Source organism: Oryctolagus cuniculus, chromosome 9 (assembly GCF_051225735.1).
Source record: "Oryctolagus cuniculus isolate XC-2025 breed Fujian yellow rabbit chromosome 9, ASM5122573v1, whole genome shotgun sequence".
Lineage (NCBI taxonomy): Eukaryota > Metazoa > Chordata > Mammalia > Lagomorpha > Leporidae > Oryctolagus > Oryctolagus cuniculus.
In genome coordinates, this window is record NC_142875.1 from 17,766,398 (window position 1) to 17,793,767 (window position 27,370).

General features: G+C 42.0%; 1 protein-coding gene across 2 annotated transcripts in view; it reads right to left on the reverse strand.

The window, feature by feature from the left end:
• Window positions 1-3,389: 3,389 nt before the first annotated feature.
• GPR180 (G protein-coupled receptor 180) overlaps window positions 3,390-27,370 on the reverse strand; it is a 34,044-nt gene continuing 10,063 nt past the window's right edge. The window contains exons 3-9 of one of the 2 annotated variants that reach the window (XM_051850543.3): window positions 26,298-26,498; window positions 18,326-18,506; window positions 18,132-18,181; window positions 10,679-10,836; window positions 6,766-6,957; window positions 4,993-5,070; window positions 3,390-4,081 (exon numbers count right to left, since the gene is read on the reverse strand). In XM_051850543.3, coding sequence (XP_051706503.1) covers window positions 3,923-4,081; window positions 4,993-5,070; window positions 6,766-6,957; window positions 10,679-10,836; window positions 18,132-18,181; window positions 18,326-18,506; window positions 26,298-26,498 — 1,019 coding nt within the window. In that variant the 3' untranslated portion in view covers window positions 3,390-3,922. Of the gene's footprint in view, window positions 4,082-4,992; window positions 5,071-6,765; window positions 6,958-10,199; window positions 10,431-10,678; window positions 10,837-18,131; window positions 18,182-18,325; window positions 18,507-26,297; window positions 26,499-27,370 lie in introns of those variants that run through there. The other variant, XM_089303490.1, reaches the window with a different exon arrangement.

Sequence of the window (27,370 nt, forward strand, 5' to 3'; positions counted from 1 at the left end):
TGGAAGTGGAGCAGCCAGGACTCAAAACGGCGCCATATGGGATGCTGGCAATGCTGGCAGCGGCTTTACCCGCTACACCACTGTATTGGCCCCTAAACTTTTTATTTTGGAATAACTTCACGCTTGTAAAAAAAAAATAAATTAAGCACAAAGAATTCCTGTGCACCCATCATTCAGATGACTTATCTTAAGAGGCTGTCCTGGCTGCACAGTGGAGAACGGCTGGTGTAGGTACAACTGCTTCTTTCAACTTCTCCAGGGTTCGTGCTCTCCTGCGGCAGCGGGCACAATGCCCCCGATGCTGTGAGGACGGCTGCCCGAGTGTGGAAGCTGCGAGATTACGTACAGAGCTACTGCCAGAGCACAGGTGACACTGCTTCCCCACTGGCTTTCAGATCTTATACAAAAAATTAAACTATCTTCGTCTCAATTTACAAACTCACATTGGAAGAAAAAAAAACAGTATTGGCTCTTCTATGTTATCAATTCGCAAAAAAAAAAAATCTCAATTATTTGATACCACAAAAGCTATTTAACATAATGTTTCACAAATAATGCGGATTTCCAAAGATCTTCCATAGAATGTGCAGTCATGTTCAAGGTGATGTACAAGTTCTAATCATATTGCTATACAGTTGACCTTAGATTTGTGTAACTTCTGTTTTCACTAGACTTGGCTTACTGAAAGACTGTGAAAATTCTCCCTAAAGCAAGCTCTTCTGCCTGGATTGACTCTCCCTGCTAAAAATACTGTTTGGCCAAAAGCCAGATTCAAATACTGAAGTGTGCTGAGGTCCTGATATTCAAGCTCATTTCTGATTTCAGCACAATTCCAGTTTTAATCTTCAAATCATCAGCTAACATTAAGCGCGGGCAGTTCTGTGGCTTGAATGCCTCCCAGAGGTCCAGGCGCTGGCTGAAGGCATGGTTCCCAGCAAACTGGTGGGGACTCTAATCGCTGAGGCCTGGTGAAAGAGGTAGGGCACCACTCTGCAGATGTAAATGCTGGGCTGGCAGAGTGGGTTGGTTCCTGTGAGTTGGTTGCTATAAAGTGAGGATACCCCAGGGGCTCGGCCCTTACTACACATATTTGTTCTCCTTTTTACTTCTCTATGCTGTGACCATAGCCAGAGGGGCCCTCAACAGAGGCCAAACACATGAGCCTGTCTGATCTTGCACTTTCACTCTCCAGAACTGTGAGCTAAATAGACATCTTTTCTTTATAAAATACCCAGCATCAGGCATTCCGTTGTTGCAACAGAAAGACTAATACAGATGGCCACTCAATCTCATTAATATACATACCTAATGTGTGCTCATTAAATCATGAGAGTAAAGTAGAAAAAACTCAACAGTTGGGTTGCCTGCAGAGGTGGGGAGCTTTTCTCTTGCCAAAGGCCTTTGAGGTATCTAAAAAATCATTTGCAGCCATATAAAATTATCAACTTAGAAATCAGCATGTTATAGATTTATTGGGCTGGACGTTTCCCACCCCTGCCCCAGAGGAATCATCAGTCCCTGCTATATGCGGTTCAATGGGAGTTTCTGTGTTTGCAGGAGGACTTAGTGATAAGAGGAAAGGCCAGATGCTTGGTAGGCATTCATGCTGACCAGTTTTCAGGCTTTTTAAGGAAAGGGAAAAAAAAAAAAAAAAAACACTTGTAAAGAAAAACAAGTACTACACAGACCATTTATCTTAAGAAAAATTGCAAAAACAAATTTTTAAAAAGCATTATTTAACAGAGAAAGGAAAGTAGAAAATTTTAAAATCTTTAATTAGAGTTCGCAGCATACACGTGTCTCTGCAGTCTGCAGGGCTGAATCTCAGTGGAAACACAATGGATGTCGTGTCATGACTCGGGAACTGGAACTCATGTCCCTGATTGCCAGTCACAGACAGTGCACTACATTTATTAACAACTATTTTCCTTCACTTAACAATGGCTCTTGAGTAACAAAATAAATTATCAGCAATTTCAACCATAAATTAAAATATAATTAAAGTAAACAAAACACTGTTTTAAGCTTCGTAACTGCATGCATAGTATTAAATGTCATGTATGTTGATGACAGCGACTGTTCTCTGAGGAAAATAACAGAACGTTATTTCCTTCTCATTGCTGCAACTTCACAAATTATGAAAAGGCTTCATTTTTTTTTTTTTTTTTTTTTTTTGCTTTGTAGGTTAATTAATTGCCTCGGTTGAACACAACACACAAGAACTGGGGTACTGGTGAGCCAGGGTAAAGCTAATGGTTCTGACCACCTAGCAAACATGTAAGCTGAAGTCCAAGTATTCATCTCTGGCTCTCGTTGACCAAATGATTTACAAAAAACTATTAGAGAGATGATTTAATGAGCAGGCTGAATGCCGTTGCTTTCCCATTTTGCTAGTCCTCTGCACATGTATTTTGCCTTTAAATTGAAGCAGAATGCTGTTCATTTCCTGTGAGTCAAAATGGAAGTGAAAAACAAAGACAAAGCCATAGATATTCTGAAATTGTACTACATTATTTTAAGTATTTAAAAGTATAATTACCAGATCAGAGTACTACTTCTTGCTTAAAAATGTAATAAATAGATAAAAAAATTTTTAAGTAAGCCAGAGGTAAAAATGAAAAGGCCTGAACGACTTGACAAACAGCAATGGAATGATTGCCAATCAGTGACTATATTAATGGGATATTCACACACAATAGGTATTGACACCCATTTGGCAAATTTGTAACAGGCACTTGATAAAGTACATTTTAGTGAGTATACTCATAGTGGGTAAGTAATGGAGCATTTCTCTTTCTCTCCCTCTCTCCCTTCTGGGGCATCTTTCTCTTTCTCTCTCACCCACACCCACCCACCCACCCACACACCAATATGGCTTTATTACAAAGGATTCAAGATGGCAACTACTTAAAATCCAGTGCCAACACGGATTATAGCAAATCCAGTGAGTATTTTGTTTTTCAATTATTCATAGGAAATTTAATCCTGATTAAGCATCCTTGGGCAGGAATTCATGGGTAGTTGAAGACTGAAACCAACGTTTATGTGAAATGCTTCTGTTAACTTAATCTTGTATACGGCTTAATTATGATTGGGGATTCAATGTTAGAGAAACGAATTATATCGGGATTAAAATTTTAGTGCCATATCACACAGTACCTTTTCCTTCTTTCTTTTTAAACACAAAAACCTGCTTGCCCCTTCAGCCAAGTACTTAAATTTTAAAACTCCTTTTCTTTACCACCCATGTAATAAATCTCTAAGTTTTATTTTTCAGGAACTATTTGTCAAAAGTACTTTGCTAATCAAGCTAAAACCTGAACTAGAGCCCCAAAAGACAGAAAAATATACAAGAACAACCCATCCCATGAAAAACAAAAGCTCATCCATTTAACTGTGAACATATTTTATATTCATTCCCTGAAGTAATTTCACTTTCAGTTCTTTCAAATGCATTTTCCTTAAAGCAAGAAAAAAAGAAGCAGTTTTTAAAATCAGTCTATTACACTGATTTCCTAACTGAACCAGTTTAGATATATAAAAGCAAGTAATCATTTAACTGATTACTTTTTACAAGACTATCAAACCTGAGTTAGCTATGGATGTAGGATGAGGCATTGCAAGGGGTACCTTACCAAAATGTCATATAATTCTGTTTCACGTGTATTTCCATATGGAAATTGCTTCAATCACCTTATAACAACAGAATTTCCTGAAAGTTTATTGTTTACATGTATTTTAAAACATTTCAGTTATTACCTTTTTTCAGTTTTGGTACTGCTTAAATGCAGTTATACAGAAACATGCTCTGCTTTTGCTATTCAATTTTTCATACCAAATGTATGAAAAAAAAGTCACTGTATTTGGGTCCTTATTGCACTCTTTTAACCCCTTCACTTTTCTTTTCCACAGAAATCAAGTATCAGAAATGAGGGCGGCTTTTGTGTCCAGACGATACGGTCAGTGGTAGTGTTACTGAGGAAAGGGAAGAAACTTCCCAGTATAGACTGTGGGAGAGAAAGAGTCTGTAGAGGATAACCATGGCAACAGACTGGCCAAGGATAACACCTATTGTAATAACCTGAAAAGAGAAGAAAGGAAATGCTTTTACTGCACACAGAAACAGAGGAATTATATTCAATTTCTCAGGAGCCCGTATATACTTTTTACATAGGGCCAGGACTCCACCCTTCATTTCATGGGGGTATGGGCCATCAAAGGAGCCATCAGTAGGAAAACTGTAACTGCTCACGAGTTTATAGAAGCCAAAGGGAAATGCAAAAGAACAATCTGCTAAATCGTTCTTTCCTAAGAGTACATGCACCACAGTTTCAGTAATAAGAGAAACCAGGGTCCTGGCTGACTCAGTCACAGGAATAAGGCATGCCCCTGCCCCCGGCTGTGCGGACCCTAAAAGCTCTTTCAGAAACTCTCAAGTCGCTTCTCTGCTTCTGTAGACAACCTTCTACCTTCCCGTTTGCCCTCTTGCCGCTCAGGCTCCATCAGCGTCTGTGCGCTCCAGCACAGACTGCCCTGCTCCTCAAGGGCTCCCGGCTGAGCTCCCCCTTCCGGGGATGGAGCCGACACTGAGAAGGGAGGGACGCAGGCAATCACAACGTGGCGGCCTCGTGTGCTCAGCCTGCAAAAGCAGCTCAACCGCTTTTTGTGACTGTCTTCATTTTGATTATATGGCAAAAAGATTGTAATTGCTTTTTCTTAGCAAAGCCGTGTTATAAATTACATAATTTGGCTGTAAAACAGTATTCTGCAATAGGCTAAAAATAAGAACAAAATCAATTCCAATCATTTTGCTTATACACAAAATGTTAAGTACTTTTTAAAATATTTTAAACTTCTAATTTATATACTCTTCAGCTTAAGTTTTGTTTCAAAAATTCCAAAAACTTCCACATAGACAGCCCCCTCCTACTTTAATATTTTGCCAATAAAGACTATATTTTCCTAAAAAAAGTAATCACATATATTACTTACCTTATCTCTTTGGTAGTCATTAAAAATGACAGAAATGCATGCCAGACTTGGATGGCACAAAAACCATAAGATACAGCCCTGAAACGAATCAAGAATAAGCCAAATAAGTATAGCTGTGCCTTTATTTTCAGAATGTAGCAGAGAAAGATGTTATTAAGTGTATTACTAATAAATATAACCTCAAGTGGCCTTCAGAGTAGAGCTTGCAAAAAATGGAAAAATAAATTTGCTGTTGCTGAGACAGTAATATTTTGTTTCTGACCAAATGAGGTTTTTTGGAGTATTCAGAAACTTTTATTTGTAAATCTGTTATGAACACACATTTTGACATACTATAAAACATGAACACAAGTGACAGATTAATAACGTGAGAGGAGCAAGGTGCAAATACGTAATATAATTGTAAAAATAAAGAATGCACACGCATATTTGCATGCACACACACAAAGAGATGCTACAAGAAAACACAAAATAATGGATTAACAGTGGCTACCTGTTTGAGGAGTAGCACAGAGGGAACTGAGTGGGCAAGAATGGGCACCAATTTACATGACACTTCTCAAATATCATTTTCAAGTTTTTCTTGAACCATGGGATGGTAACATACTCTGTTTTACGAAACTAAATTTGAGTAAACAAGTTAATGAAATAGTAGCTATTGAGGTGTCTGGTAAATAAGGAAGATTCTGAGGGAAAAAAGATGTAGAAAAATATGCTATGTTTCTATCTGTATAAAAATAAAAGCAAATATATAGGCATAATAAGAATTCTCTAGCAGGCTACAACAGAAACTCCCAGCAGTGATAAGAAATGAGTAGATAGATGGCAGAGAGATACTTTTTAAATACTTTTGGATGTTTGACCCTATTCAGAAAGTTAAAACATAAAAAACCACCTTTTCTTAAGCTCCAGAAAAAAGTTTGGTCCTGTTTTAAACAAACCAAAACCGGAAAACCACCTCAAGCACACTAAGTTATCAAACAGTACGCACTCCCGTCCCTGTCCAAAATTCAAAAGCAAAATGGCACTTTCTTGCCTGTTTGGGCCAGAGGCTCCTTCCTGGTGTCACAGCAGCAGCTTTGCGGAGCTCAGCTAGAGACAGAAGGAATCTGGCCCTCCTGCCCCGGCTGCCCAGAACGGCCCGGGACTCTGAGGGCAGGCTGGGAGACTGATCAGAACCCTGCTCCCAGGGGCCAAGGCGAAGCGACCTGGATTTTCTCAGAGTGTCAGATGCACAGAACCTTCCCAGGAGGGAGGCTTCCGTACTGTACTGCTCCTGCCCCCTCGTCTTTCTTTAGTTTAAGAATCCAACTAGCTCTGGGATCTCTCCAGTGTGAGGAAGACACAGAAAGGGGAGGTGAACCTGCTCCCACTCCCAGGGGACGGGGGGGCGGTGGCTGACGCATATACAATGCTGGCACTGCAGAAGAGCACCCACCTCTCACAGCAGCACTCCCTCACTCCCTGGGAATCAACAGCTGCAGACGCGGCAACCCGCACTCTGCTCTAGAACCAAATGATGATCGAGGCAAAACTGACCTGCCAAAGATTACATGGAAAACACCGCTCCATGGGTTCTGTGAAATGGGGCTAACAATGCCTACATCATGTAGCTCGTGAGGACTAGATTTGAGCACATACAGGGCTCAGGGTGGTGCCTGGCGCACAAGAGAAGTTTAAGAAAGGCTAGCAGCAGTTGCTTATTAACTTCCCAACGCAATCAGCCTGAAGCTCATGTCCACCCTTCCGCCCCATTTCCACTCCAACTCATACTTTGGCAAATGTGATGTAGAACTCCCTTTTGAGTGTGCTCCTCTCCACTGTGATGATCTGATAGAGTCCACAGCCTAATGACAATGCCAGGCAAATTCTTAAAACGATCAGAAGGATCCCTGCTAAGTTGTGGTGTGAATGGGAGCTATGATGACCGGTATCTTCAAACTGTTCCCAAAGCAGCAAAACACTCTGCAAAAAACAATACCACATTCAGAGAACAAAATCCGTATCCATTTACAATAAGAGTACTTTTAAAAAACTCTTTTGTGCACGTGCTCTTGAACATGACACACACATTCCTAAGAGGCTCTAAGACTTATCAGACTATGAACACTGTCAATTAAGAAGTGCAGGCACAGTCTTTTCCTTGCTCTGATACTCTAAGCTAGAGAAAAGGGAGTTTTATCAAGTGAGACCACACTCTGAAGATTTTAAAAACTGCTACTGCGCTAACAATTCAAATAAGACACCTCTAAGGATAAAGCTAAATTGAAAAGGTTAAGAGAACAACTAATACTTCTTCTAAATCCATCTGCTTTTCAGTTCCACACCATGGTTAGAAATCAAACTATTCTGCATTCAAGCCTACCACCTCAGGGTAACTTTCAAATATCTCAGATAGCTTTTGTAATCCAGAAACTAACAAGCCACAATGGCTGACTTTAGACCTCACTCTTTTTTGTGGTAACCTCTCTAGGTAAAGGAGACAGTATTTTAAATATTCACCTTCTGGGGCCGGCATCTGTGGCACAGCAGACTGGACTGCTGCCTGTGATGCCAGCATCCCAGATGGGCTCCAGTTCAAACCCCGGCTGCTCTACTTCCAATCCAGCTCCCTGCTAATACGACTAGGAAAGCAGCGGAAGATGGCCCAAGTGCTTGAGGCCCTGCACCCACTTGGGAGACCTGGATGGAGTTCTAGGCTCCTGGCTTGGCCAGGCCCAGCCGTGGCCCTGGCCTCTGTGGCCATTTGGGAAGTGAATCAGCGAATGGAAGACCTCTCTCTGTGTCTCTCCCTCTCTGTCAATTGTGCCTTTGAAATAAATATTAATAAATAAATAAATAAATAAATATTCCCCCTAAGGGCCCAGGGCATTGTTACTCTTCCTTGTTTGTTGACCTTTTCTCCCACATTGCTCTGCAAGTTTTCATTAAGCTGTTCTGTTTACTGCTACTTAATAGATATCAGTGTCCATGTTTCCTCTTACTAAATTACAATCATGTTTTTACCATCAAACATGCAGAAATGTGTGTAGCCCTTTGGGCTTCCTTTGTCAACCCCACCCTCATCACAGTGACATCCAAAGCCTTCAGATCCAAAGTCAATGTCAAATCCAATTCTTAAACTTCATGGTGCTGGGCAGCAACTTCGCCTTTCTTCATTTTCACATCTTCTACCCAAATTTCTCTCCTCTTAGTGTGCTTAATAAGTAAACCCGTTTGTCATCCTGTACTCGTGAAGGATTCTTCTTGGGATCAATATTTGCTAAGACCGAAAACGCTACTCCTTCCTCTACCAAATTATTCCCATCAGACTCCTTCACCTGTGTTTCTAAATGTAACCTCCACAACAAAGAAGCACTCTTCTAGAACTACCATTTCCCATGATTCACATCCTTAAATATTTGAGCCTATTTTCATACACATGTTAGTGTATGTATATATATATATATACACATATATATATGTATATATACACATATATATATGTATATATATATATTCATGTAGTCTTTGGTAGTTTTTCTCAAATGCCTTGACCTCGCTATGTCTAACGTATTCTTCCAAAAGTGCATAAGCTCTACTATAGTATATTGTCATAATCTCAATTTGTATTTATCTATGATAATGAATTAAAATTATAATGAAGTGATAATGAGAGCTGAATTTTTAAAGGAGCTGTGAATTGAGAAATGAGAGTTTAAAGTGATATTCACACTACTCTCAATTCCTCAGTCAAAACCATTAAGTTAGATTCTTGCTTATTTTAATCACTTCTGATTTCAATTCTTTTCATTAGCCCCTTTCCTGTACTTTTTTTTTTTCTAAATATCACTACCTGTGATATGGTCGTTTTCTCAAGTCAATTATGCAAATTCAAGTAGTCTAACTTCACTTAGCACCCATGGAACTAAACAAACACTAGAGGCATATAAACAAACAAAGCACTTGCCGCACCTTCATTAATATTTCTTTCATTACAGTGTCCTTCACAGAGCCCAGGAGCAATTGCAGCTACAGCTAATGCTGGTCACAAACTCTATATAAAGTTTTGTGGTTATAGCTTTCTTTCTTCTTTGTTTTCACAAAACCAGTGCACACAGGCATACGGATATCCTAGAATTATGTCAACACTACCACCATAAAGGAAGAGAAAAAAAGGCAGAGAGGACCTTTCTAAAAGACCAGATCTGTTTCTGTATTTGCTCTGAAAGCAAGATCCCATTCTTTTTTATTCCATATTTTGTCTTTTAATTACTCTCACATAATGATTCAAATTCTTTTATGTATAGACAATTCTAAAGATCCTTGCCAATGGACGAATCTCAAATTCACTGATTCCTGATTCAATGTTGAGTACCATATACCAGCAAATATGCAAGAAGACACTTGTTGAACAGAAAATGCCAATCAAACCCAACATTAACTATATTGGCCGGCGCCGTGGCTCACTAGGCTAATCCTGCACCTTGCGGTGCTGGCACACCGGGTTCTAGTCCCGGCACACCGGGTTCTAGTCCCGGTCGGGGCACCGGATTCTGTCCTGGTTGCCCCTCTTCCAGGCCAGCTCTCTGCTGTGGCCAGGGAGGGCAGTGGAGGATGGCCCAAGTACTTGGGCCCTGCACCCCATGGGAGACCAGGAGAAGCACCTGGCTCCTGCCTTCGGATCAGCGCGGTGCACCAGCTGCAGCGCTCCGGCCACAGTGGCCATTGGAGGGTGAACCAACAGCAAAGGAAGACCTTTCTCTCTGTCTCTCTCTCTCTCACTGTCCACTTTGCCTGTCCAAAAAAAAAAAAAAAAAATTAACTATATTATACTTTAAAAAGTTGGTGGGCAGTATGTGCTTGGCACAGCGTGTGCGTGGCATAGCAGTGATGGTACTACTTGAGATGCTCACATCCCTAGTCAGAGTGCCTGGTTTCAAGTCCAGGCTCCAATTCTGATCCAGCTTCCTGTTAAGGCATATCCTGGGGTGGCAGGTGATGGCTCCAATATTTGAGTCACTGTCACCCATGTGAAAGACCTAGATTGAATTTCCAGTTTCTAGCTTCAGCTTTCTCCAGGCCCAGCTGGGTGTTTGGGGAGTGCAACCAGTAGAATCAGTAAATGGACAATCTCTCTGTCTCTCAGAAAAAAGGCTGCTAGAAAGCTCACATTCAGACAAATTACAATTAAATTCTGCAGTGTACATATATTAGCACACAGAGGATTTTTTTTAAAAGATTTTATTTATTTATTTGACAGGTAGTTACATACAGTGAGAGAGAGAGACAGAGAGAAAGGTCTTCCTTCCGTTGGTTCACTCCTCAAATGTCTGTAACAGCCGGCGCTGCGCCAATCTGAAGCCAGGAGCCAGGTGCTTCTTCCCGGTCTCCCATGTGAGTGTAGGGCCCAAGCACTTGGGCCTTCTTCTACTGCTTTCCCAGGCCACAGCAGAGAGCTGGATGGGAAGAGGAGCAACCGGGACTAGAACCAGTGCCCAAATGGGATGCCGGTGCCGCAGGCAGAGGATTAACCTAGTGCGCCACAGCGCCAGCCCCAGCACACAGAGGATTTACAAAGCTATTTACTCTATCACCATTTAAATTCCTACTTCAAAACGACCCAGATTCCTCATGTGTCCCCAGTATGTTCCAGTTTGCATTTCTGACTCTCACTAAGCAGAAACACTGGGTGATCAATGCTCACCTGTGTCAGGACAATAAACACAGCAATGCCAGTGGAGGCAGGGGTCGAATCCCACTGGAGAGGTCTGCTTTGAGACTTCTTCATCCTGACTATGGTCCAGCCCATGCACAGACTCAGAAGCAGGTATAACATCTGAATTTGGGAAGCGATGTCAAAAACTAAAGGGAATTAAAAACCAAAGTCAACCAAGTCTTTGCAATAAAAATAATTTGGTATTTTTTTGCATTGAGATGAGAATATCACTTTTTTTAGCCACAAAAAGATAGGCATTTCCAAAGAGAAGCTGAGGAAATCCAATGAGATGTTCAGGTACAATTTTATTTATTTTTCCCCAACTTATTTTTAATATTAATTAGTTTTTAACAGATTCAATGGAGTTTGTGGATATAATTCTTTTTTATAGAAAACTTTTATTTAATAATTATAAATTTCAAAAGTACAACTTTTGGATTATAGCAGTTCTTCCCCCCCATAACCACCCTCCCACCTGCAAACCATCCCTTCTCCTACTCTCTCTCCCATCCCATTCTTCATTAAGATTCATTTTTAATTATCTTTATATACAGAAGATCAACTCTATACTAAGTAAAGATTTCAACAGTTTGCACCCACACAAACACACAAAGTATGAAGTACTATTTGAAGACTAGTTTTACCGTTAATTTTCATAGTACAACACATTAAGGACAGATGTTTTATATGGGGAGCAAGTGCACAGTGACTCCTGTTGTTGGTTTAACAATTGACACTCTTATTTATGACGTCAGTAATCACCCTAGGCCCTTGTCATGAGCTGCCAAGGCTATGGAAGCCTCTTGAGTTCATCAACTCCAATCTTATTTAGACAAGGCCATAGTCAAAGTGGAAGTTCTCTCCTCCCTTCAGAGAAAGGTACCTCCTTCTTTGATGGCACCTTCTTTCTGCTGGGATCTCACTCACAGAGATCTTTCATTTAGGTCATTTTTTGCCACAGTGTCTTGGCTTTCCATGTCTGAAATACTCTCATGGGCTTTTTAGCCAGATGTGGATATAATTCTAAGGATATAATGATATTTCCCCTTCCTCTCTCCCTTCCTCTCTCTCCTTCCTTCCTTCATTTTTGAGATAACATATTTAAAATTTTCATGTACAATTTTAAAGAATTAAAATTTTGCCATAAGACTTGTAAATGTTAATAAAAGCATTTAAATGGCAATTCTTCTATTTGAAAATATACAGACATGCCCATATCACATCTCTTTCAAGTCCAGCCTTAAATATCTTTGCTATTTTCCTTAGCTTTTCTAACTACATTATTTTATTTTCTGTAATTTACTGCTTATTGAAAGAAACAATTTTAAATATAATTTCGGCAACGCAAAGGATATTATCACTGTACTTTCTGGGTTGTATTCTGAAACTATGAATGAGAAACAAGACCAGAAAATGCACACCCACCCTAACAACCAATAAAGTGGGCTTTAGTGCCAGACCCTGCGCACAGATGAGCCACTCCACTCCATGCATTAGTGTGATGTGCCACCAGGTGGCCGCCGCCCACACTGCAGAGCAGAGTAGCAGGCTTTAGAAAGGATGCACCAAAACTGCCCGTATACAGTTCACCATTTCCAGAACACCTATAAATGTTTCAAGTTCAATGGGTATTTTATTTTAAAGCTCCTATTTATCGATTTTTTTAAAAAGGGTTTTATCACTTTTTTTTCTATCATCTGTGTAGTTTGAGGTAGATTTTGGAATAAACTTGTGATCACAAATTAACAAAATAAAAACTTCCTTCAAAGTGCCACCCATAATTTTGATGTTTATAACTTTTACTTCTTTTACATAGGATATTCTTACAGAAACAGAAAATGATCTGTGGCACATAATTTTTATATTCAAAAATTGCAAACCAAAAACCTAATGCTATACCCTTTCAGAGATATGTTGACTCAAAACCCCCATTCTGTCTTGGATTTTAATCACTTAACTAACAAAACCTTTTGTTGTTGGAACCACCAAGAACTAGCAACAATGACTTATTGCAGTTGTTAAAAAAAATCTTTTTAATCTTCAGTGAAAATGCCCAATACTATAAAACAGTATTTCCATATGCAACAGATATTCCCAAAAAGTCAACAATCTTTGATTATGGCTCTGAGTTCTATGCCTCTTTGGACCTGAATTTCCTTATCTAAGATGCATGACCTGAATGATTTTAAGGGCTCTGTTCAGCTTTGACATTCATATTCTATTAAACACCCACAAGTTGTCTGAAAGAAAAGAGGTGAGGCAGGGCTCCCAAAAATGGTTCAGAGAGGATAAGCTCCCCTGGTTCATGGCAAGGAATTGAACTGTACATTTCCTCTTCACAAGGAAAACAAAAGGTTCGTGAAGTTTCAGGCAGCAAGCCCCAGAGGAGTGGGCCCTAAGATGACCAACAATAGTACCACAAGACATCCTATTAGACAGTGAGGAGGCTAGAGGAGAAGTATCAAAATCTACAGAAAAGTAAATCCTGAATATTTTCATATTCAGAATCTGCTTTTTAGAACAAATATTAAATAGTTTTCCAGGATTCTGGCTGAAAAGCTCATTAGAGCATTTCAGGCATGGAAAGCCAAGACACTGTGGCAAACAATGTCTTACATGAAGGACCTTGGTGGAAAGAAATGGTCATCAAAGAAGGAGGTACTTTTCTCTCAAGGGAAGAGAGAACCTCCACTTTGCTTCTACTTCCTTGTCTAAATACTGACGGAGTTTGTGGATTCAAAAGGCCTCCATAGCCTAGGCAGCTTAAATCAAGAGCTGGATGATAACTGACGTCAAAAATAAGAGTGTTAATTGTTAAATTAACAACAAGATTCACTATGCACTAACTTCCCATGCAGGACCTCAGTCCTCAAAGAGTGTATTATAACTATGTCAAAATGTTCCCAAAAGATGTATTGTCGCTCCCCCTCTTCGTGGAGGAACGACACAGGACCCTGCGCTGTTCTTTCGTCTGCTCGGCCCTCCCCGGGTTTGCTGCTGGTTCTTCCCGGGTTGGTTACTATCCCTTCCACCTCCGTGGAAGGGCAGTTCCCCCTGGCCACATTCCCCACTTCCGCAGGGGAGCGGCACACCGCCAGCCGGCTTTTCTCGGGGGCTGCACGGGTGTTCCTTCAGCTAGATGTTCCCCATAGATGTTCCCGGTGCATGCCGTCTCTCTCCTCCTTTATAGTCCTCCTCCGCCAATCCCAACTCGGCTGCCCACACGCCGAGTACGCTGCTCTCCAATCAGGAGCAAGTCCTACAGTTAATTGGTTGAACTGGAGGCAGCTGTGCGGAAGCTGTTTACTTCTCTCCCAGCGCCATATTGTGGGAGAGCAGATGCATAGAATAAGTCCTAATTCGAGTAACTTAGTCTAGTCCGGATTGCTCCCCACAGATCCCCCTTTCTTTTTATTTTTTAGCGTTGATACGCGCCTGTCTTCGGTGTCCCGCGGCACACACTCTGCTCTACTTGCTAGAGTTGCCACAGGCTCTTACAAGTCCTATCAGGCAAACCGAATCCGGGTCCTCTCTTCGCCATGTTGTGAGGAGGTTTTTAGGCACTGATGCGTGCCTGTGTTCGGTGCCCTGCAGCGCATGCTCTGCTCTGCTAGAACTGCCTGCAGGTGTTTACAAAACCTATCAGGCAAACCGAATCCAGGCAGACCAAATCCAAACTTTCTCGTTGCCATGTTGAGGGGAGGCCTTATTTTTCTCTATTTCTCTATCTCCGGGCATTCCTATTTCTCCCATTTTACTTCTATCTGCCAACATTCCCATTTCTCTCACTCCACTTCCAAACTTCTGTTTCTCTTATCCCCGCAGCTTCCCGCTGCCCGCCCCGAGGCTACTTCTCGGCGGCTTCCCGGCTGAGCCGCTTCAGCCCGCACCTCTCTCATCTGCGCAGCTTCCCGGCTTTGCGCGGCTTGGCTTCGCGCGCTCCGCGGTCTCCACGCCCTTCGCGTCTGCACCACGGCCTACGCCAGCCCCGTTCCCTATCTACTTGTGCCCCGCACGCTCTCTCTGCGCACGGCAGCCTCCGCGAGTCACACAGCGTGTAGCTTACGTGTCCGCCACTAGCATTCAATCTAAGTTCCCTGGGCTAGCCTGGCGAATTCAACCCAGCGTACGTCTCCGCCCCACGGTTTGGCTTCCCGTCCTTTGCTCCCCGGGCTAATCAGACGGATCCCAACCTGGCTCACGTTTCAGCTTCTGGTTTCAACTTTTCGCCCCCTATTCCCGGGCTAACTTGAGAACCCCAAAGTGGCTTCCGTTTCCGCCTCGGCCTGCCCCCCGCGGCTTCAATTTCCCTAACATTTTTCTCTACCCGGTATGTTTCCCCAAGCTTTCCTCCAACGATATTCCTCCCTCATTTCTCCTGGCCTCTCCCCACAGTCCGCGTCCGAGTCTGTTTGTTCTAGCTTTCACTTTCGCTTTCGACCTTAGAGATTTCTCCCAGCTTCCCCCCGTAGTCCGTATCCGAGTCTATGCCTAGGCTTTCAATAGCTTCTTCCGGCACCCTTTTCGTCCGGCTTTTCCCTAGGCTGTTTGCTAGTTTCTCTCTCCGATATTTTCCCTAGGCTGTTTGCTAGTTTCTCTCTCCGATATTTTCCCAGTTCTTCCCGTTTCTTCCCTCCTAAGTTTTTTATCCATCCTAGGTTTCCTATCCGAGTCACGGCACCATTATGTCGCTCCCCCTCTTCGTGGAGGAGCAACACAAGACCCTGCGCTGTATCCGAGTCAGGTTTCCTATCCGAGTCACGGCACCATTATGTCGCTCCCCCTCTTCGTGGAGGAGCGACACTAAACCCTGCCTAGGCTTCATATCCGAGTCACGGCACCATTATGTCGCTCCCCCTCTTCGTGGAGGAACGACACAGGACCCTGCGCTGTTCTTTCGTCTGCTCGGCCCTCCCCGGGTTTGCTGCTGGTTCTTCCCGGGTTGGTTACTATCCCTTCCACCTCCGTGGAAGGGCAGTTCCCCCTGGCCACATTCCCCACTTCCGCAGGGGAGCGGCACACCGCCAGCCGGCTTTTCTCGGGGGCTGCACGGGTGTTCCTTCAGCTAGATGTTCCCCATAGATGTTCCCGGTGCATGCCGTCTCTCTCCTCCTTTATAGTCCTCCTCCGCCAATCCCAACTCGGCTGCCCACACGCCGAGTACACTGCTCTCCAATCAGGAGCAAGTCCTACAGTTAATTGGTTGAACTGGAGGCAGCTGTGCGGAAGCTGTTTACTTCTCTCCCAGCGCCATATTGTGGGAGAGCAGATGCATAGAATAAGTCCTAATTCGAGTAACTTAGTCTAGTCCGGATTGCTCCCCACAATGTATCATTCTTGGGTGCTTCATTAAAGTTAATCTAGCTTCTAAAAAAAAGTGAAATTAACTTCAAGATGCAATGACTTTGAACAGCCCTTGTTTCGACTATTGAGGAACATTTTTTTTGTTGTTTGGGTTTTTTGTTTTTGTTTTTGTTTTTTTTTTTTGGTGCAAACTGTTGAACTCTACTTGGTATTAGGTTGGTCTTCTGTGTATGAAGTTAATCTAAATGGATCTTAGCAGATAGCAAGAGGAAATACCTAAATCCTCCTTGATGCCCACATGCCAGCTTCGAAGAAGTTACAGAAAACGGAACTCCATCCATAATCCCAAAGAAGAATTTTGAGTATTGCCTCTTGAGGGGGGAATGTTAGGTAGGAAGTTAGATATGAGCTTATGTGTGTATGACAGGCCTAAAGAGAAGACTTCTATGTCCAGCATATGCATCTGCATCTCAAAGTCATCCCGATAATGTTTCAGGGGCAGCCCGGCATTCGCATCCTGCCCTGCCCCCTTCTACCTGATAACCTGCCAGGTGGAGGTCCCCGCCCCTTCTGCCAGACAAATCTTCCACAATCTCCCAGATGCAGCCCAGTATCTGCATTTCAAATACCCTGCTCCAGATCCCCATTCTCTAGGGGGTCCTGCTCTCCCTTCCTCTGAACCCAGGATGGCGCCAGCTAGGCTTCCTCCTGTCTGATACCTTCAAGGGAAAACTCAGATAGGAGCTTCTTAATATTTACAGCCATAAAATCCTTTGTTTTAGGAGGAGATGTGTGAAGACAAAGACCCATCTCCTTAAAAACCCCCGGCCTCAACCGGACTGCGTGCTCAGCCCTCTGCCTATCTGCTGAGCCGCCCGCCTGTCTGGCCAGGTGTAGTCTCTCTATTCAACCATGTAACCTTGTTTCCCCCTCCCCCCAGTCAGAGGTCCTGTCTGGAGAGGTGCCCATCCTGTTCTTGCAGATGTCCCTACCCTAATAAACTTTGCTACTCTTTTTACTTTCCAAAAAAAAAAAAAAAAAAAGAAAAGAAAAAGAAAATGGATCTTAGTGGAGAATGGGACTGGGAATGGGAGAGGGAGAAGGAGCAGGAGTGGAAAGGCGGGTATGGTGGGAAGAATTACTATATTCCTAAAGTTGTACTCATGAAATGCAAATAAATAAATAAATTTATTAAAAAATTAATTAGTTTTCCAGGTTTAAGAATGTCATACAACTTGATGTCTCTGAAGTTCACTTTGAAATGTCATGATTATAGGATGATTAGTGCTTATCGTATATAACTTAAAAATTACTCCATCAGAGTTCCTATTATCAACAGAAGAGTAAAAATCTGAGGTTAGCTCAATTATGAGTATATGCTATAGGTCTTGGTCAGAAACAGAGAAAAATTGTGTAATGGAAAATGCAATAAAATAGAGGAAAAAACTTCAGCTCTGGAGGCATAAATTTTGGGTCTGAGTCTGGTTCACCACCTCAGTGGATGACACTGGGAATGTGCTTCATGTCACTGAGCTCAGATTCTTTGTTTTTAGAGAGACAAAGAGAAAAAGAGGGAGAGCATCCATCTACCGGTTGGCTCCCCAAATGCCTGTAACAGCCAGGACTGGCCGGGCTGAAGCTGCAACCCAAGAATGCAATCCAGATCTCCCACATGAGTGATAGGGATCCAAATGTCACTCAAGCCATCACCTGCTGCCTCCCAGGGAGAGCGTTATCAGGAAACCAGAATTAGAAATGGAGACAGGACTCAAACCTAGGCATTGCAAGATGGGATGCAGGTGTCCTAACCACTAATCAACCACCTGCCCCAGGAGACCAGAGTTTTAATGCAAAGCAGGATGAAAAGACTTACTTTTCATTTTTTTTTTGAGGGATAAAATGAGAAAGTATATAAATATGCTCTAAAAAAGTAAGAGCCGCACACATTATCTATCAATAAAAAGAAACTAAATAGAACAGATGCAAACTAAACCTGTAATCCTATTTTGAGCTGAATTCTAACCAACTTTGTGCAGAAAAATTGTACTATGACAAAAATATAATTTAAGAAAAAAAGGAAACAAGCAAGAAGCATAGAGTAAGTTCATGTTTAAAACTTTTTGAGAGAGATACTCACATTCTGCCAAGCTTCCCATAAAAGGTACCCCGATTCCATCTTTGGAGTAACTGAGGAATTGACGAGGACAGTATTAGTGTAAATTACAAACACAGGGGGAAAATTGTTCACAATCAAAGCAAGCATAATTTGGGTGGACTAATTAGGATTAATTAGATGTAACGATGAACACAGTGGTAGTGGTTTTGCCTTACCTGGAGAAATGGATGTAATTAGCTACAGCTGAACCAGCTTGCAACAGCAGTGCAGTTGTCAGCACCTTTAGAATCATGTGCATGGGCCCTCCTTTCTTAAGAGCCTGCCACAATGACTGCGCATAAATGCAAGCAGTCACAAAGTACACTAGGACTAGGAGGAAAAAGAACTCATGTAACCCTGTGAAGAGAAGAGAGGGAGTTTGCTTCAGTAAAACACAGCCAGCTGTAGTGTTGGGTTGCTTTCACATCTTCCTGTCGATATATTTCTACTTGTTTTTCAACTGGAGTCCTAGAATTACTTTTGTAAACAACAGCAACAAAAAATTATTAAAACAGAAACAATTTTCATTTTGGAGCACAAATTTTAACTCTAAGAAGGCAGAGTAAACCAAACTAGTTAAAGTCAATCTTGTAGGCCAGCACCGTGGCTCACTAGGCTAATCCTCTGCCTTGCGGCGCCGGCACACCGGGTTCTAGTCCCGGTCCGGGCACCGGATTCTGTCCCTGTTGCCCCCCTTCCAGGCCAGCTCTCTGCTGTGGCCAGGGAGTACAGTGGAGGATGGCCCAAGTGCTTGGGCCCTGCACCCCATGGGAGACCAGGATAAGTACCTGGCTCCTGCCATCAGATCAGCGTGGTGTGCCAGCCGCAGCGGCCATTGGAGGGTGAACCAACGGCACAAGGAAGACCTTTCTGTCTCTCTCTCTCACTGTCCACTCTGCCTGTCAAAAAAAAAAAAAAAAAAAAAAAAGACAAAAGAAAAAAGTCAATCTTGTGAAACAAACAAAAAAGCACAGTGATCAGGGAAGCCTAAGGACTCAACATAAAATCAGTTTTGTTTGAAAGCAGTAAATGAAAACCATGATGTGAATGTTCTGTCAGATACACACTTTACCCCCACAGTGGATTTCTTTTGTAAGAAGTTCCATCAGTATCCCGACAATGTTTCTCCAAGTGCATCCCCAGGGCCACGGCATCACTACGTGACTTGTAAATGCAAGTTCTTGGCCCTCCTCCATCAGATCTACTGAATCAGAAACTGTGAGTGGAGTCCAGCATCTCCACTTCGGTGAGCCTAAGGGTGACCCAGAGACAGCTCACGGGAGACAACTACTACTCTGGGATGTCCCTTTACCTTCAATTTCCATTTGGTCAGCTCTTCAAGACACCTACCACTGTCTGAGCTCCCTTCCATAGTTCTTGCCACAGAGGAAAGTCCACAGAAGCCACGTGATCCCACTCCACAGCTGGCTCATCCCTAACCAGACAGCTATGGATCCAAATGGTCAACACCACTTGCTACTCAGAGATAAGTTAGCCTAACCATGGTGGGAACTGAGACCACACAGCACGTAAAGGTGGCAGGGCAGGCCAGAAGAGGGAAACCAGACCATGATGGGATCAAGGTCTGTTGTTCGTGAACGGAAATTACAACTGAGCAAAGGGAGTAGGTTGGCAAAGATACGAACACTGTAAGAATGTACAGATCTGATGGTAAAAACAGCACCTGCCATTTTAGGGGCCTCCTGTTCCGATTAGTAGCTTTTCAGTGCAGTCTTCAGGTAATCTCAAGCAAAACACTTTTTCTGCTTTATCTGGAATCTTTTGACTGCATATTCATTGTCTAGAAATTTTTTTATAGTAAGCCAGAAAGCTAGCTTTGACTTTAAGGCTTAAATTTCCTTGGTTACATCTCAAGACAGTCCCTTATATTAGTGCTTCTAAGCTTTCTCTAACACTGGAGTGCAGAGGCAGTGGCTACGAATGAATGGTAACCTCCAATCCCTTCATTCCAGCAGTGAACACTGAACCGGCTCCAATTTCCCAGCTGTGGAGAACTCCAGTTAACACGCAGGGGAAGGACTACTGCCAAAATGTGGAAAATAGTTTTGGAAAAGCAATGCAGAAGATAAAAACTGTGGGAAAAGTAGTCAATAAATAGTTCTACCTCAACCATGTTTTTGGCATGGTTAAGGTTAAAAAAAAGCAGGAAGTGTTGCAGCCACTGGGTGTCTCCCTTGTTCTATGTATAGAAACATGGACCGCTCACTTTTCCTGTACTAGTTAAAAAAAAGCATTCAGATTTCAGGAAGAGATCAAATAATACTAGGGATATACTTTCTTTGTAAACTCCTTACATAGAAAACTATTCTAGCTGTAGGAATAATGGAACCATAATCCTGAGATAATTATAGCACTGGAACAAGATGGGAAGCACAGACACAAACACAAGCAAGCGTGGGTCAGTGCAACTCCTTGTGCTATTTTGTGTTTTGAATCTTAATTTTTATCTTTCCTTCTTAACATTAAGTAATCCTGGCGCTCATTTAAATTTTTTTAATAACAGTTTACAGAATATCTATTGCAAGATAAAGCTTCAACCTCCACCAGGTTACAAATCTACCATGGAAAGAAAACCTTCAGATGATTGACTAATGGGTCAGAAGGGTAAAGGAGGCAGGAACCCTGGAAAGACAGGTCCCACCAACAACAGTGTTTTAGGATTATTCAAAGCTAAATGTATCTTCCAAGGTAATTAAATATTATAACCAACACAGAAAATCATTATATTGAGATAACATATTAAAACATATTGAACTAGGACATTTGTCCTACCTTTTGTTCACTGAATTTTAGACTAAAGATTCTTACTTTAACTCTATCCACAAATACTTCAAAGATAAAATGGTGGTTCTGCTTCAGCTATCAATTTTACTTTTATTTTGCCACCAGCCTCATAAGAAGAAAGCAATACGTAGTTTGCTCACTTGGAAATTAAACTGTAATTTTTTTAAAAAGATTATTTGAGAGGCAGAGTTACAGAGAGAAGGAAATAGAGAAATGACTTCCATCTGCTGGTTCATTCCCATTATGGCCTCAACGGCCGAAGTCGGGCTGAACCAAAGCCAAGAGCCAGGAGCTTCTTCTGGGTCTCCCATGCTTCTTGGGCCATCCTCTACTGCTTTCCCAGACCATAGCAGAGAGCTGGATCGAAAGTGGAACAGCAGGGACTAGAACCGGCACCCACACAGGATGTCGGCGATGCAGGTGGTGGCTTTACCCGCTATGCCACAGCGCCGGCCCCTGAACTCTAATTTTAAAACAGGTAGACACTAAATGTTAAATCTTACTTCAAACTTAATATGCACTAAAGAAGAAAAACACTCTTAAATGTGTATGCAACAGTTGCTGACTACTTATGAAGAAGTGTATAGACTTCAAGGCAAGCTTACAGGAAGCAGCACTGGGAAAATTAAGTAGAAGAAAACTTGCAGGTCAGCTTTAATAAATTCAAACCCTGCTAAATGATGGCAGATGGGAGAAAAGAGGGCAGGAAAGGGGAAAGAGTCCTTGGGTCATGTGGGGCAACATTGGGGACAGTAGTGCCTGTCCACAATTCTTGTTATCTTAGGGCCCAGTAGCCGCCAGCCTTCCAGTGCCTCAACACAGCTGGATTGGTCTCCATCAATCAAACCTCAGTATCCTTGCCAGCAACTCTTTTGACAGAATTGGCTACCCTTGTCCTCTTTCTACCGCCTTTGGCTAACATTCTTCTTACAACGCTATACAAGTGTATGTGACCCAGTTCTGACCAGTGAATTTCTCAGGGAGCTTCTGGGAAACATTTCCTAACTCTTAAAAGATACTGAGTTTTGAAGTCACTTGAGACGTGATACCCACAACTACCCCCAGTGAGTTGCAAACTAAAGGGAGCTAAGCTAAGGACAAAGCTAATGGCAGAGGACAGCAGGGTGGAGAGATGCTAAACAAACTACCTTAGAAGAGCCCCAGAACACCTTGTGTAAAATAATTTTCTCATTATCTATATCTATCGCATTAGGGTTTCCTGTGACTTTAAGCCAAAAGCATCCCAGTGTGTTACCAGTAACATGTTTCCTGAGCTTTTAAATGGGAGAGCCAACTCATTATCTTGGGACATGCAGGAGAAAGAGACAACAGTGAGATGGAGGTGCGGTAGAGCCTATTATACTGTGCCAATGAAAACCAGCCTGAATGCCTTTAGGAAATAATGCTCACGGGATTCTGGGGACTTGTTTGGCTTCTGAGAAGAGCACAAATACAGTTAACAAGGATTCTAATCTTTTTTAAAGGCAGTTTCATTTTATCCTATCTTAATACATTATAATTCTATTCAGTACTCTCTCAAGTAACATCAAATTTGCCTTAGTTTTTTTTTTCCATTGTTGTTATTGTCTTTTTTTTTTTAATTTAGACCAACTCTAAAATAGAAGATTAACCAAAGTCTGGTGGAAATAAAATATATAATTGGCTTGAAAGAAAACAAATTATAAAATTTAACCAGAATAACATGTAACATTGTTGCAATTTATAGCACATTATTCTAATTCAAACCTCTTCAATATATGGCAACAGTCAATTCTCAGTAAGAAGCATAGCAAATCAATTTTCTCTACTCAGAGCAGATAATTAGACAAACTTGCAAAAATTTCTAAAGTGAACTAATTGGAGATTATTCCCTGGAAACAAATTCCATATCCAAGGCAACAGAGTAGAAGAATCCCTCCGAAGCCTCTTTAAAACTACCATGTTCCACAGCACACGGACTTTTTGACAGTGTCTCTGCACTTCAGAATCAACTTCAGAGCTCTGATTGACTGCCGATGCTTGGCTCCCACTCGAAATCAAATCTACCTAAGTCACTGGGGGTGGACATCTGGACTTAAAAAAAAAAAAAAAAAAAAAAAAAAACAAAACTCCAGCTACATACGCAGTGATGGGTTGAGAACCACGGATTTAGACTTCAAGGCAAAATTACTCTCAAAGGTTTTCAGGTATCTTAACCAATACAATGATGTGATCTTTAAAAAGGATGAAGACTGGTTACTTCTGGCACAATCAATCCTCACAGAATTTCATGCCCAATGAAAATACATATTACAATGAGATTTTGTCCCTCATTTAAATATTGTTGGTGACGTTACCAATGTAACTCTTCCCATCTCAGTATTAGATAGCTTTTAGCTATCTAAATCAAATCAGTTATAATAGGCTGGCTTTGTGGCACAGAGGGTTAAGCCACCCCTTGCACATCAGCATCCCATTATCAGAGTGCAAGTTCTCATCCAGCTCCCTGCTAATACACATGGAAGGCAGCAGAGGACGGCCCAAGTGCTTATGGGAAACCAGTATGGAGGCTCTTGGCTCTTAGCTTCAGCCTGGCCCAGACTGGTTGTTGTGGCCATTTGGGGAGTAAATCAGCATATGGAAGATCTCTGTCTCCCTCTTTCCGTCGCAAAAAATTAGTCATAAAATCAGGAATGGGTCAGAAGGAGTCAGAACTAAGAATTAAATCAGAATAGCTGGCCTGAATCCTAAAAGAAGCTTGCCATAACTGAGATGTTGAGGAAAACACCAGAAGATATGGGCAAAAATATGATCGTTTAATACGGTCAAACTTTAGTTGCTCAACTAGGGATGAGCAAAGAGACAAAGAATGGAACCCTGGACAAGGAGGCAAGGAAAAGCAGATCAGAGCCTCATGGATCCACACAACAAATAAAATCTCTTGAGCCAAACGCCTATCCAGGAGGGCAGAGAGGAGAAAGCTGGTAGATGTCGCCTTGGCTAGGAGCAGCAGGGTGCAGTATAGAGTGACAGTGAGCTCTGACCTGTCCTAAAATTAGCCAAGTGTCACATGAAATAATGAAGTCTTATGGTTAAAGTGGATCTTGAAAGCAATTCAGTCCAACCATTCAAGCCAACTAATGCCATCAGTAGACCTGGTTTACTCCATGCCTTTTCTTTTTTTTTTTTTTTTTTTTTTTTTTGACAGGCAGAGTGGACAGTGAGAGAGAGAGACAGAGAGAAAGGTCTTCCTTTTTGCCGTTGGTTCACCCTCCAATGGCCGCCGCGGCCGGCGCGCTGCGGCCGGCGCACCACGCTGATCCGATGGCAGGAGCCAGGAGCCAGGTGCTTTTCCTGGTCTCCCATGGGGTGCAGGGCCCAAGCACCTGGGCCATCCTCCACTGCACTCCCTGGCCACAGCAGAGGGCTGGCCTGGAAGAGGGGCAACCGGGACAGAATCCGGCGCCCCGACCGGGACTAGAACCCGGTGTGCCAGCGCCGCTAGGCGGAGGATTAGCCTAGTGAGCCGCGGCGCCGGCCTTACTCCATGCCTTTTCAAAATATGTGTGTGAGATAAAAATGTCAACATCTTTTTAAACAAAGATAAAAGATATGCCAGGACTAAATTAACTTCCAATAATGATCTACACTGACCCAAGGTTATCATTAGTGAAATTCAACTTTAAGTTCACCTGCATTCAAAAATATCTCAAGTAGCTTATGTTATGGTTCTGCAAACAGAAAGGACTTTTAAAATTAACTCATTAGGGGCTGTCTCTGTGGCGTAGCGGGTAAAGCTGCCACCTGCAGTGCTGGCATCCCATCTGGGCACCAGTTCAAGTCCTGGATGCTCCACTTCCAATCCAGCTCTCTGCTATGGCCTGGGAAGGCAGCAGAAGATGGCCCAACTCCTTGGGCTCCTGCACCTTCGTGGGAGAGCCAGAAAAATCTCCTGGCTCCTGGCTTCAGATCAGCGCAGCTCCGGCCATTGCGGCCATCTGGGAAGTACATCAGTGGGTGGAAGACCTCTCTCTTTTTTTGCCTCTGCTTCTCTGTAACTCTGCCTTTCAAATAAATAAATAAGCCATTAAAAAAAAAAAAAACTCTTTAAAAACTATTTAAGCTCTGTCACTTGTACAAACTTTTTGAACCCAAAGGATTTTTAAGTGCTTATCCCTTTATATAATAAATTAGTTAATTATTATTTTTACATTAAATTATCTATAACACATGCTTGTTGAATTGCTTTTCTAAGTGACAAATTTATACTTTGAACCTGACACTTGGTTTAATCTAAAGTGGCCTTCCTCCTGTTTCCCTTCCTTCAAGGCCAGTAAGGTGCAACAGAACTGAATTTGTTCTTGTCCGAAAGAACAGTGAAGTAATGAAGAGGTAAACCCCTAGGACTTTTTATTTCTTTTAAAGATTTATTTATTTACTTGAAAGTCAGAGTCACACAGAGAGAGAAGGAGAGGCAGAGAGAGAGAGAGAGAGAGAGAGCTCTTCTATCTGCCGGTTCACTCCCCAGTTGGCTGCAAGGGCCAGAGCTGTGCTGATCCGAAGCCAGGAGCCAGGAGCTTCTTCCAGGTTTCCCATGGGGCAGCAGGGGCCCAACGACTTGGACCATCTTCTATTGCTTTCCCAGGCCATAGCAGAGAGCTGGATTGGAAGTGGAGCAGCTGGGACTCGAACCAGCGCCCATATGGGATGCAGGCACAGCAGGCGGCAGCTTTACCCGCTAAGCCACAGTGCTGGCCCCAGGACTTTTCTTTGATAGATGACCTACAAATCCTGTCCCCAGGCTGATTTAGAAATCTGTTACACTTTATAATAAGTTTATCATGATCACAAGAAGACATTTGTTTCTGTTGGGATTAGGAATATCACTTAGTGGGATAGGACACAGTCACCTAAAATCTTGATGAAACACTCTAAGGAAGTAAATCTGATTCTCAAAAGCATCATGGACTTTGATCATTCCTAACTGGCTGCAAGCTTCAATGATAGGAATTCCTGTCTTTGTTCAAAAAACCCAGTGACAGGACAGCCAGACAAGTAGTGCAGTTTCCAATCTCACATAACCATTCATTGGGGTACAAATTTAGACTGTTCAATTTATTAACATTTTCCTGTTGATGAAAATAATGCAGAGGTATTAGAAAAACAGCAAAAAGATTTAGAATGTATAGAGGAAATGAAAAACCACACAATTACCATGAGGAATAAGAAACCTACTTTTGTGAATGTTTTTGTTCTTCTGTTGGACACTTGGCTACTTTTAATTCAGAATTCTAAAAATGTAACATGAAGATATTTGTACATAAATCTTTGTCTGGATTTAGGATATATTTAAATACTTCTTACCAGATTCTCCAGCACCAAAATGATCAAACGGATTTCCTTCAGCATCTGGGTTTAGTAACACCATTTCAAATGGGATATCTTCCACTTGCCAATTCTCCTCGTCAACTCGGCATGTATACTTGTCTGCATAAAACACGTGCCACGTTTGTGGAGATGGAATCTGGGACACTGTCATATTATGTTCACTCTGGTTCATGGTCACTTTAAAGAGAAAGAAAATGGCATCTTTCAAAGCAAAACCCTCAAAGGTGCTCATTGTTTCAGAGACAAAAATCAATCTGAGGATGGAATCCTTTGTTTAGTTCTTACTGCTTCAGAAATCCTACCTTGATGTAGTACCATGACCAGGGCAGGTAAACTGTAAAGTAGAGAGAAATACTGCATCTTAACCAAAGGAACTATCATCAAAATATTATGAACCATTACAAATGAGTAGAACTGTTTTGCTGAAAATTTTGAGTTTTAATTTTAAATGTTTTCAAAGTAGGTTAGCAACATTAAATGTTTTTTTTTTTCATTATGGTAAAATATGTGCAACACAAAAAATCATTGCTGCATCATTTGTAAGTGTACAGTCTGTGGCAGTAAGCATATTGACAATGCTGTACAACAATCACAGTGACATTTTTGAAAGTTATTTCAGTTAAATTTACAGTGGAACATTCGACTTAGAAAATCTTATCTAAAAACTATGAATGACAAATACGCTGAAAAGATTTTCCAAAATCTTTTCCTGTTTTTTTTAAATATGTACCAAAAGTAGTAGAAATAGAGAAATTACAGGAATATAAAGGTTATTATACTAGATAAGGCCTATACACAAGGCAGTGTGACAGAGTAGTTGGGGAAGGGGACTCAAAAATGTTGGTATCATACAGATCTCTATCTGAATCCAGGCTTCAGTGGCTACCTGCTATGACCTTGGGCAAACTACAGAAGCAATACCATCTTCTTCATCTGTAAAATGCAAGTAGTATAGGAAAGAGCTAATGCATGGACTAAGCCACCTGCATGAGCCACCTTGCATGCTCTCAGTCATAGAGTACTTGCTAAATTATTGTGACTCTCCTTTT